The sequence below is a fragment of the Canis lupus genome, chromosome 23, assembly GCF_048164855.1.
Source record: "Canis lupus baileyi chromosome 23, mCanLup2.hap1, whole genome shotgun sequence".
NCBI lineage: Eukaryota > Metazoa > Chordata > Mammalia > Carnivora > Canidae > Canis > Canis lupus.
The window spans coordinates 23,908,572-23,921,271 of record NC_132860.1 but is presented as its reverse complement, the minus strand read 5'-3'; the positions used below and the strand labels follow the sequence as shown (position 1 = coordinate 23,921,271).

Sequence of the window (12,700 nt, the reverse complement as noted above, 5' to 3'; positions counted from 1 at the left end):
GTTCAGAAAGGTGCAGGGACACTTAAGGAGGTTGAGAAGAATCTGAATGTGTTGGCTGTTTTCAGAGGCAAGATTAGGAGGTGGGCTGACCTGAATGTTCTCTATGAGAAAGGGACCACACCCAAATCCTGTAATCCAATCAAGCGATTCCAGTGGATTAGAGGATTTTGTGCCTTATCCCAGGGCCCAAAAGCCATAAAAGGTGGAGGTGAGGGTCACTATCTGCCATTTGGAAACTGGCTCAGTGAGAGAAGCATCCCTTTGTGACCTGAAGCTCCTGGTTGAATTTATCTTGTGGACACTGTTTCTGCCGACATGGACGCTGCCTACCTCCACCGCTCAGAGGCGTCTCAGTTCAACGACTCTCCCAAACCCCAATCATGCTGGTCAAAGAGAGGTGGTGCTGAAGTCCACGGAGGACCCTCTCTGCCTGAGAAGACATCCCCTGCATCAAAGACACTCTCCTCCCTGACTGATCCTTTGGCTCCCGCATCAGCAGGGCGGCCTCCCACCAAGACGCCTCTGAGTTGGGAGGATCTTTCCCAGGTGGGAGCTGGGCTTCAGAACATGGGGAACACTTGCTACGTGAATGCAACCCTACAGTGTCTGACCTACACAGAGCCCCTTGCCAGCTACGTGCTGTCCCAGAAGCACGGGACAGCCTGTAGGAAGCAGACATCCTGCACGCTGTGTACTCTGCAGGCTCACATGACCCGGGTTCTCTGCCATCCTGGACGTGTGCTCCGACCCCTTCCACTCCTGCTTGCCGCCTTCCACACACACAAGCAAGAAGATGCCCATGAGTATCTCATGTTCATTCTGGATGCAATGCAGCAAGCATGCTTGCCTGAAGACAAGCCCTCAGACTCTCAGCATTCTCAGGAGAGCACCCTCATCCAGCATATCTTTGGGGGGTACTGGAGGTCACAAATCCAGTGTCTCCACTGCCAAAGCATTTCCAGCACTCTGGAACCTTACCTGGACATCAGCCTGGACATCGGGGCTGCTCAGAGTGTCAGCCAAGCTTTGGAGCAGTTGGTGAAGCCCGAAATGCTTGAAGGTGAAAATGCCTACCATTGTAGTAAGTGTCTAGAGAAAGTGCCTGCGTCCAAGGTGTTGACTTTGCACAGTTGTGCAAAAGTCCTCATCCTGGTCTTGAAACGATTCTCAGACTTCACAGGCAACAAAATGACTAAGGAGATGCAATATCCTGAGTGCCTTGACATGCAACACTCCCTGTCTGAGCAGAGGGCAGGACCCTTGGTTTATGTGCTCTATGCCGTGCTGGTGCATGCTGGGTGGAGTTGCCACAGTGGACGTTATTTCTGTTTCGTAAAGGCAGGAAATGGCCAGTGGCATAAAATGGATGATGCTAAGGTCAGCGCCTGCGTTGTGACTTGTGCCCTGCGCCAACTTGCCTATGTCCTCTTTTATATGCAGAAGACCGATATGGAAAGAGACCTTGTGAGTGGGTAAGTTGAGGGAGGAATCGCATCTTCCGAGGCAGACCCTGCAGAGGTGGGTGAGGCCTCAGGAGAGAGCACAAGGGATCCCACTGTGAACCTTGCTGAGTCGGAGGAGCACGGGGAAGAGACCTCAAGGCAACAAACCACATTAGACCAGGGGAGATGCCTCCAAGAATGCAACCGACCTAAGCCTGAACTTCATGTCAGAAGAGAAATTGCTCTTCCTGAGAATGCAGTCATCCTTCAGCACTCCAAATACAGACATGAGATGCCCAAGAATCATCCTCAGCAAACCATGGACCTGCTCCACACTGCAGCTGGGATGATCCCACCTCAGGTGGCCGGGGACGTGGCCAAAGTCCCGCATGTGCCAGGGAGAGCCAGACCAACCAAGAGGACGAGCAAGAAGGGACAGAGGTCTGGGGAAGCAGTGCAGGGATGTGTCTACTAACTTTATTGCACATGGGCACGCACGCGCGCGTGCACACACACACACACACACACACACGGTGTCACTCACTCACCAAACCCGAACACAGTCCCACACTGGAAATATTTGGTGTTGTGTGAAATGTGTGTTCTGTATGTATGGAAGAACCATCTATCTGGGTGTGTTCATGGGCTATGGCCTTCGACTGAAACTAGAGGACACTGACATTTAAAGCGGGTTCATTGTCATGATCTTATATTGGAATAGTGTGGATTTCATATGGGGTCTATCCAGGAACCTGCCTCCCCTTCAGCCTTGGGGAGAGTAGGGGCAACTTGCAGGTGAGAGGTAGTGAGCAGTCAGGATTGAGAGTGGATATGATGCTGAGGACCTGGATTTGAAGTATGTTCGACCCTCTCATCATGCTCCCCACTTCCCATTGCTTATCTTCTATTTATATCGAAAGAATATTTGCCTGAACAGAAGCATGCGTGGGGCCTTGCCAGCGATGTGTTTTGGTCATGCTTGGAAATGGTAAGAAAGGAATTAAATGCTTATTTTGGGGAGATAACTGCATCCGGCCTGATTGAATCTCATTGAATGTATTATGTTCCCTTCACTATCTCCTACATTAAGACTGCAGAGAAGAAACCTGACAGGGACTCTTATTCCAAAGGGAAATGCCCAGCCTCCCACTGAACATAAGTTTAATATGAACATTTTGCTACCATCTGCTATGTGGCACCTCCTGACACAGAAGAAGTGTTCTCTGGATTTCAGACCAGTTCAAATTCTAAAAAATGTAGGTAAATCATCCTGGCAAATTGTACATTGGTTGTAAACAGAAATTAACGAGTTAATCTGAAATTGTTTTATAAATGTCTGAATTTCTGAATTTCTGTGTGGAGGTTCCTCAAAGAGTTAAAAATAGAGCTGCCCTACAACCCAGCAACTGCACTGTTGGGGATTTACCCCGAAGATACAGATGCAATGAATTGCCGCGACGCCTACACCTTGATGTTTATAGCAGCAATGTCCACAGTAGCCAAACTGTGGAAGGAGCCTCAGTGTCCATCGAAAGATGAATGGATAAAGAAGATGTGGTCTATGTATACAATGGAATATTACTCAGCCATTAGAAATAACAAATACCCACCATTTGCTTCAACGTGGATGGAACTGGAGGGTATTATGCCGAGTAAAGTAAGTCAATCAGAGAAGGAGAAACATTATATGTTCCCATTCATTTGGGGAATATAAATAATATTGAAAGGGAATATAAGGTAAGGGAGAAGAAGTGTGTGGGGAATATCAGAAAGGGAGACAGAACATAAAGACTCCTAACTCTGGGAAACGAACTGGGGGTGGTGAGGGGGGGAGAGGTGGGGGGGGTTGGGGTGAATGGGTGACGGGCACTGAGGGGGGCATTTGATGGGATGAGCACTGGGTGTTATTCTGTATGTTGGCAAATTGAACACCAATAAAAAATAAATGTATTATAACCGTGAGACTGAAGAAAGAGAAATTAAGGACTCAATCCCATTTACAATTGCACCCAAAAGCATAAGATACCTAGGAATAAACCTAACCAAAGAGGTAAAGTATCTATATCCTAAAAAAAAAAAAAAAAAAAAAAAAAAAAAAAAAAAAAAAGCCACTTCTGAAAGAAATTGAGGAAGACACAAAGAGATGGAAAAATATTCCATGCTTATGGATTGGCAGAATTAATATTGTGAAAATGTCAATGTTACCCAGGGCAATTTACACGTTTAATGCAATCCTTATCAAAATACCATGGACTTTCTTCAGAGAGTTAGAACAAATTATTTTAAGATTTGTGTGGAATCAGAAAAGACCCCGAATAGCCAAGGGAATTTTAAAAAAGAAAACCATATCTGAGGGCATCAAAATGCCACATTTCAGGTTGTACTACAAAGCTGTGTTCATCAAGACAGTGTGGTACTGGCACAAAAACAGACGCATAGATCAATGGAACAGAATACAGAATCCAGAAATGGACCCTCAACTTTATGGTCAACTGATATTCGACAAAGGAGAAAAGACTATCCACTGGAAGAAAGACAGTCTCTTTAATAAATGATGCTGGGAAAATTGGACATCCACATGCAGAAGAATGAAACTAGACCACTCTCTTTCACCATACACAAAGATAAACTCAAAATGGATGAAAGATCTAAATGTGAGACAAGATTCCATCAAAATTCTAGAGGAGAACACAGGCAGCACCCTTTTTGAACTCGGCCACAGTAACTTCTTGCAAGATACATCCACGAAAGCAAAAGAAACAAAAGCAAACATGAACTATTGGGACTTAATCAAGATTAGAAGCTTTTGCACAGCAAAGGATACAGTCAACAAAACTAAAAGACAACCTACAGAATGGGAGAAGATATTTGCAAATGACGTATCAGATAAAGGGCTAGTTTCCAAGATCTATAAAGAAGTTATTCAACTCAACAGCAAAGAAAACAACAATCCAATCAAGAAATGGGCAAAAGACTTAAACAAAAATCTCACAGAGGAAGACATACACATGGCCAACAAGCACATGAGAAAATGCTCCACATCACTGGCCATTAGGAAATACAAATCAAAACCACAATGAGATACCACCTCACACCAGTGAGAATGGGGAAAATTAACAAGGCAGGAAACCACAAATGTTGGAGAGGATGTGGAGAAAGGCGAACCCTTTTGCACTGTTGGTGGGAGTGTGAAGTGGTGCAGCCACTCTGGAAAACTGTGTGGAGGTTCCTCAAATAGTTAAAAATAGACCTGCCCTACGACCCAGCAATTGCACTGCTGGGGATTTACCCCATAGATGCAGATGCAATGAAACGCCGGGACACCTGCACCCCGATGTTTCTAGCAGCAATGTCCACAATAGCCAAACTGTGGAAGGAACCTCGGTGTCCATCGAAAGATGAATAGATAAAGAAGATGTGGTTTATGTATACAATTGAATATTACTCAGCCATTAGAAACGACAAATACCCATCATTTGCTTCAACATGGATGGAACTGGAGGGTATTATGCTGAGTGAAATAAGTCAATTGGAGAAGGACAAACATATGGTCTCATTGATTTAGGAATATAAAAAATAGTGAAAGGGAATAAAGGGGAAAGGAGGAAAATAAGTAGGAAATATCAGAAAGGGAGACAGAACATGGAAGACTCCTAACTCTGGGAAACGAACAAGGGTTGGTGGAAGTGGAGGTGGGCAGGGGGTGGGGGTGACTGGATGGCAGGCACTGAGGGGGGCACTTGACGGGATGAGCACTGGGTGTTATTCTGTATGTTGGCAAATTGAACACCGATACAAAATAAATTTATTAAAAAAAATAAAATGCTTTGTTCAAAACGCCAAAAAAAAAAAAAAAAAAAAGAAAAGAAAAAAGAAAAAGAAAAAAAGAAAATAGTGCATGGGCTCTTGGAAACTCTTCTGGGTAATGATGACAAATAGGATCATGCTATTTCCAGAGAGGGCAATGGTATAGAGACAGCAGAAGGGGATAGAGATCCACACATGGACACATTCTAGGCCAGGAATGCCAGCCAACAAGAAGGTTGGAAATTTAGATGTCAAGTTGCTTAAGATCTGCATGTTTTCCTGGATTTGTAACATTTGTCCTCTCAATTCTCACATTCTATAGAGATAATGAATTACATTGTCACACATAAATATTCAGAGAAATTTTCTTTTTAGTTAGGAGAGCTATCTAGTCATGGATAAGTATTCTATTATTGAGAAAACTTGAATCAAATCTATTTTAGTTATTTATATAAATAAAATGCACACACACATATATACATTCTATTCTTAAATTCAAGGAAAATATATCTAAATAATCTTATACATTTTGGTGATAATTATTTCCTGTATTGATCATAAGATTCTATGCATAGATAATATATAATAAATAATAAAAATCAAAGCATTCAATTTTGAATATGTTGTATATGAAACGACCAAGGGAAAACCACCTAAAGATTTCTATGGATCTTAAGTGCCCACATGGGTGTGAATTTCTAGGCAAAAGTCACCCAAACATTTTGAAGTTATCATTGTATACATACCATTTTAGTCTAACAGTGTGAGTGAACAACCTCAGTGAGTACATTTACAAAAGGAAACCAATGAAGACAAACTCTGTAGAAGTTATGGGAAAGAACTACATACACTAAAGCAAGATGAGCTTAGACGGCTTTACTTAAACTATTAAAACCAAGAGAGGTGGTGTAATGACTGGGTGTTACATGAACAACAATGTCAAATTACTGAAGTGACCAGGTCCTTTAAGGATTAAAAATTTCAAATGCAGCCAAGAGCATAGTGGCCCTAGAAAAAACAGTTGAAGTCCAATGAAGAAAGCTGAGAACCGGCTACAGTGGCTTGAGGATGAAGGGACAAATAAGTGGTAGAGCTACAGTGTATATTATTTCTAGAAACTCCTCAGTGAAGGCAAGGAGAGTAATAGGCCATCACTAAGAAGACCATAGATGGATGAAGGATTTTTACAAGCTTGAACAGGCTTAGATAAATGTAAAGTTATAGAAGATAGTGAGAAAAGGAAAATATAGAACACTATATATAGAGATTAATTGGTATAGAAAACTCATTAAGGAAGTAGTAGGTGATTGAATATGGAGCATGATAGTAGTTCACCCTCAAAAAGATGAAGATCATCATTTCCACTGACCCTCGAAGATAAGTGGCAAAAGGGGAGATTGGTGGGGGGTTGTGTGAGGGCATTAGAATGCAGTGCCTACCTGGTTTGTTCTTTTTTTTTTTTCTTTTTAAAAAATTTTGGTCAAACACAACTAATATAAAATTTACTATGGTAAGCATTTTTAAGTGTACAGTTCAGTGGTTTTAAATACGTAAATAATGTTTAATCATCACAAACATCCATCTCTATAACTCTTCATCTTGTAAAACTGCAACTGTATACCCATTAACATTCCTCATTCCCAGTTATCTATTTAGAGTTCTGACTACTCTTCATATCTCATATAAGTAGAATCACACAATATTTGTCCTTTAGTGACTGGCTTAATTCACTTAGTGTAGTATCCTCAACAGTCATCAGTGTCATATGATATGTCAAAATTTCCCTCCTTGGGCACGTGGGTGGCTCAGTGGTTGAGAGTTGACCTTCATCTGATGTTGGTTTTAGTAACATGAGAGCCTGAGGTCTAGAACCTTCTTCACTATTGGCTTTGACAGGAGAATGGTGAAAGAGGATAAAAGGACAAATGCAACAATTGTGATGGAAGGTTTTTACCTTGCTTGTGATGATGCTATCGTGTGTATGCATATGTCCAAATTCATGAAAATGAATACATTAAGCATGTGCAACTTTTTGTGTAAGGACACCTCAATAGAGTTGAAAAATAAGAAAAAATACAGTTTTCTAAAACAGCTTAAATTTTTAATTTAAAAAGAAATTAAATATTAACAAATACTCAAATTTCTAGTGACTTTCTCACTGCCTGTAACCATACAATGTATCTTCAGAAGACAATCTCCTTTTTCTTTCTTTTCCAGAACTTCTTCATTGTGAACTTTATTGTCAACAGGGAATAGGCCATTTGTGGAAAGAGAGATCAACACTCAGCATCCCTATTCCTCACAGTCAGCAGTCTCAAGGAGTTATGATTCTGTCAGGACTCTTAATCAAGATTTTCAAGCTTTTCTGGAATTTTCTGTATTCATGAGTCCTTCATCTTCTCAGATTATCCCCTCCATTCTTCTAGGCTTTGGCACTGAGTTAACCTGTTCTGTACACTTTTGTTGTTGTGTCAGTTACTTTTTCCTCATAGTAAAATTAAACTTCCTAAATTAAGGATGATTTTAAAAAATACATGAAAGTGCAAAAGGGAAATGGAAATACCATAAATGTCACTACTCTGAGTTGCTATTATTATCATTTAGATGGATTCCCAGAATCTTTATCTATGCAAATTGTTATCAGCATTATGGGCAAATGTTATGTGTCTTTTTTCTTTACCATTATATCTTGATCATCTTTCACATCTATAAATACTCTTTGAAAATACATTATATAAATGATACATCATATTCAATTGCTCATTCTGTCTCTGGGTCTTATAGATCAATATGTGGATGTTTCCCTGTTTTTATAAATGACCAATCTATACATGTCTTTGTACTTTTTCCCTCAATTCTATTTTTATAATGAGTTTCCAAGATGGGAAAATATGTACACTTTTTTGCTGTCTTAGCGGAAGTTCTAATCTCCTTTTTAATTAAGAGATTATATATATAATATATAATAAATATAAAATATAATTATATATATATAATTATATTTCTCCTGGCGGCATAAAGATCATTTTCCCCTTAGTCTGTAGAAGATGGCATTCTGTTGAAATCTTCAGTAATTTGATAGATGGACATATCTTTATTGTGTTTTTGTGATGATGAACATTTGTCCACTCAGCATTTATGATCAGTCACATGCCTCAGAGAGCTCTTGTTCTGGACATTCTGAAAATTGTTCCTTTTGCTTTAGGGGATTGCTAACCTCTGGGCCTTTTGTTCACAAAGAAGGCTTTGTGCTGATATGCGATGACCTGGCAAACTTTTTGCATTTATGTTCCCAGATCAGTGTGGTGGCGGGGTTAGTTGTGATGCTGTGACCCTTGGCTTAGGGACTTTTCCACAACAACCTTGAATAACCCTGTCCCTGATCTGCTTGGTTTTGACTCCATAGATGATGGGGTTGAGCATGGGAGGTACCAGTAGATAGAAATTGGCGAACATGATATGGACCACTCGGGGCACATGATGTCCAAAGCGGTGGGTGAGGAAAGTAAAGAGGGCTGGGATATAAAAAGCCAAGATGACACAGATATGGGAAGCACATGTGCCAAAAGCCTTGAACCGGGCTTCATCAGAGGGCAACCCCAGAACAGTTCTCAGAATCATCACATAGGATATACTGATGACAATTATATCAAAGCCAACCACAGAGAAGGCCACAAAGAGCCCATATGCACGGTTTACTCTAGTGTCTGCACACACCAGCTTTAACATAGCCATGTGCTCACAGTATGACTGGGGAATGACGTGGTTGTTGCAGAAGGGCATCCTGGAGACCATAATGCAGAAGGGGCTCACCCATAGCAAACCTCTCATCATCACAGCTGCTCCCAGTTTACCCACTACAGCTGGGGTCAGGAAAGTAGAGTGGTGGAGTGGGAAGCAGATAGCCACATAACGGTCCAAGGCCATAGCCATGAGCAACCCGGACTCCACGGAGGAAAAGGCATGGATGAAGAACACCTGGATGAGGCAGGCATGGTATTCAATCTCATGAGCATGAAACCAGAGTATAGCCAGCATTTTAGGTTGTGTGGAGGAGGATAGAGCCAGGTCAGTGATAGCCAGCATGGCTAGAAAAAGGTACATGGGCTCATGCAGGGTGTGGTCAGTTCGGATTATATGAAGGACAATGACATTGCCTACTATAGCTATGAGATACATGGCACAAAATGGAAAGGCAATCCAAAATTGGTAATTCTCCAGTCCTGGGATCCCAAGTAGGATAAAGGATACAGGTTGTGAAGAGCTGTTCCCTGAAGCCAGCATCACTGGATGGGAAAATTGTTCTCCCCTGAGAAGGTATATACTCTATACAGATTATAGTAATCAAATAATTAATGTTATTTATATATTATTATATAATATATTATTATATAATATTATTTATATTCTTTTGTAAAGAACAATTGAATAATAAAGCAAAGCATTTAATAATAAAATATAATAATTTTAACTGTTTTAATAAATAAAATTTTGCAACATAAAGCGATGAAACTTTTTATTCCTCATTTATATTTTGTCATCAAATGGGATCAGAACATACTAGCTGCGTGATTTTGTAGAACAATAATAATATATATATATTTTAAAAGTAGAATCTGCCAAGGGGAAACTATCCTAATAATGTCAGTAATATTAATTCTTGCTCTTCTATTCTTCAGAACTAATTGACTTGTTTAACTTTTCCCATAGATTCTTTTCAGGCCTCTTTTTAAGCCACTTAGACAACATTTCAGGGTAGGAGGCTAATGTATGTAGTGATTTTGATCTTGTTTTGAATCTAGGAGTTACCAGGAGAATTTGGGCTGAAGGATAACTGAGGATTATACACCTCTAATTAAACCTACTATCTTTAGTGTATGTCCTCCTAGATTAGAGGCCAGCAAACTTTTTTTGTAAGAAGCCAGATCATACATATTTTAAGCTGTGTGATCTGTAGTTACAACTAGTCAGCTTAGCACTGTGGCATGATAGTAGCCACAGTCAATAGAGCAATTTATGAGTGTGGCTATATGTAATTTTGGACTTTTTAACCAATGAGCCATACCTTAAAAGTCTGAGAGGGAAAAAAAAAAGCCTGAGAGAAACTTTTTAAATACTACTTTGGCACCATGGCCACCAGAGAGTTATATATAATTCTCCTACTAGAGTCTGCTATTGCTGGCCTAAGAAGGACATGGATGCCTCCTCTGCCTAGGATTGCATTACATGGTCTTGCTGTCTGATCCTAGTGATGACTATCACTTATATTAGTCGATGACACAAAAAGCTTACCTGATTCTTACTAGGCACTTTTTCACGAGTTCATCTTGGTTGTCCCATGACTTTAGGTCTCCATAACAAAAACACTGAGACAAGAGGAGTGTTTTTCAAATCCCCCTTAATAAATCACCTCCAGTGACCAACAAATGTTTCATACAACCAGACATAATGGTTCCAAAAAGACTATCTTTGAGATCCCAAATAGACCTGATCTTTCTGATTTTCCTACCTCTATAACATCTTGAAGAAATGAGGCTCAGGCTTTATCGATCTTATTCTAATTGGAAAGTTTACCACCCTAACTTGAAAATAGCTATAGGCTTGCTCAAAACAATACTCCTATCTAGGATATGGTGAAAATTCAACACACAAATTATCTGGGATCCAGGGCTCTAGCTTTATCCCCTTCTGTTGGCTTGGTCTTCTAATCATATGTTCTCTTTGAACCAGTCTTCCTATCTAATCTCCCTCTGCCCCCTGTATGTCACCCTCCATTTGTCAGGACATGGTCATGGAGACTCATGGGCACCTGAAAAACTACTTAGACCATCTTCGTTCCTGCACTGGGTGCTGGTGGAGGTGCTGGCTAAACCTACAATTTCTCAAAGTCCATAATAATCTCTTTAATTAATTTGGAAGACATTGCTGTTTTTGTAAATACAACACTGTAAGCTTTTACATTTATTGTTTTTAACTCACACCAAGTTTCTGCCCATGAGCCTTAATGGAGAACTCACCTGTTCTCCATATTCTGTTCGGAGTAGTGAGTCTTCATAGGTGGTGAGCTGGGACCCAAGTCTGAAACAGGAGATGAGGGCTCTTGAAAGGTGCCTTTCTTTCTTCTCTACACTTATAATACCATGGAATCTGGTATCCTCACTATCAGCAATCCTTTTGCCTTTTTCACCCTCAGGCTTATGAACTCAACATGTGTAGAGTGAAGACTACAAGTCATGTGACTTGGAGAGGGAGTTAACCAATGTTAGATCATTCTCTATAGTGTGTGAGGTTTGCAATAGTATTTCTGAGGGAGGCACAGGTTATCAACTTGCTGCTGGGGGGGAGGGATGATTCCCGAAAGAGTAGGAAAAGAAGAGCAATATACTTTCCTTTCTTGCCCAATATTCCTTCCCTCTTTCCTTGCTTTTAAATATGTACCTGTCCCTGTCCCTCAGGGGCTAGACGTCTTGTGAGTCCCATATGTAGTGAAAGAAGAAATTAGGTTACCTTTTTTTGGTCTTAAAGCTAGGGTGATCACACATTGCACTTCAGAGTCAATTTTTCTGTTCTCCAAAGTACAGGCTAACTTGTGCAAACTTGGCATAGCTTTTGGTTGAGGAAATACGGTTGCAAGAAGGATGTTCTTACACTGAGGGAGCTCATTTCATCTGTGAGTGTTGGTTTGAGTCCAGTGCTGGTACCACTGGCTCTCCTGGACTTCAAGTACTCCTTTCATTAGGTGGAGTTATTTATGTCCATCGTTTTAACCATGTTGCTCAAGCCTGAAAGGGTGGAGGATAAAGTGGACTGAGAGCTTGCCAAGGAATAGTTTCAGAGACATTTAGTCTGTTTTCTCACTTTGGGGTATCTAAAACCAAGGCACAGAGTAATGATGCTGGAGCATGGTTTCAGATACAGTGTCCTTCCTGGAGGGAGTGTGTGTGGAGGCCGCCTTCTTACTTTTCCAGAATTTCCCTGGAGGACACAGTGTGAATAGCAGAACTTCTTTCCATCTCAGAAGGAAATCCATCAGTCAGAGATCTCTGGACCTGGAGCGCCCAGGGAAGCAGGCCATCTGCACAAAGTATTGCCTTGTCTTCCAGCTTCTGGAATCTCCGTGAGTCCTGCTGTTCTCTGGGAAGGGCAGAAGTGACTGGGGCACAGGGAAAGCACTCACCTTGAGCTCTGCTTCACCTCTGACTGGCTCTCTAACTGGTTGAGCATCTCTAACTGGCTCCTGTGATTCAGCTTTTAGCAGAGACTGTAGATTAGGACCTATTTAAAGACCTGTTAAAGTCTGGCCCTTCCCTTCCCCAAGCATTAATTTTCCCCCTCCTGCTAGGCCCCCCTGCCTCCCACTCTGGCTTCCTCTGAGACCAGAGAGTGAAGCTAGAAGCATTAACCCCTAACTTTCCTCTGTCCTCTGTGTACACAAATGCAAAGGGTGGGGA

General features: G+C 41.1%; 1 protein-coding gene and 1 pseudogene across 1 annotated transcript; one reads left to right on the top strand and one right to left on the bottom strand.

The window, feature by feature from the left end:
* Positions 1-315: 315 nt before the first annotated feature.
* LOC140615301 (ubiquitin carboxyl-terminal hydrolase 17-like protein 6) lies at positions 316-1,917 on the top strand (annotated as a pseudogene).
* Positions 1,918-7,857: 5,940 nt separating this feature from the next.
* Positions 7,858-9,428, bottom strand: LOC140615300 (olfactory receptor 52R1-like). The gene has a single exon (XM_072795213.1). It carries the CDS (start codon positions 9,426-9,428, stop codon positions 8,547-8,549), a length of 882 nt encoding a protein of 293 aa, XP_072651314.1. The 3' UTR covers positions 7,858-8,546.
* Between the last annotated feature and the right edge of the window lie 3,272 nt (positions 9,429-12,700).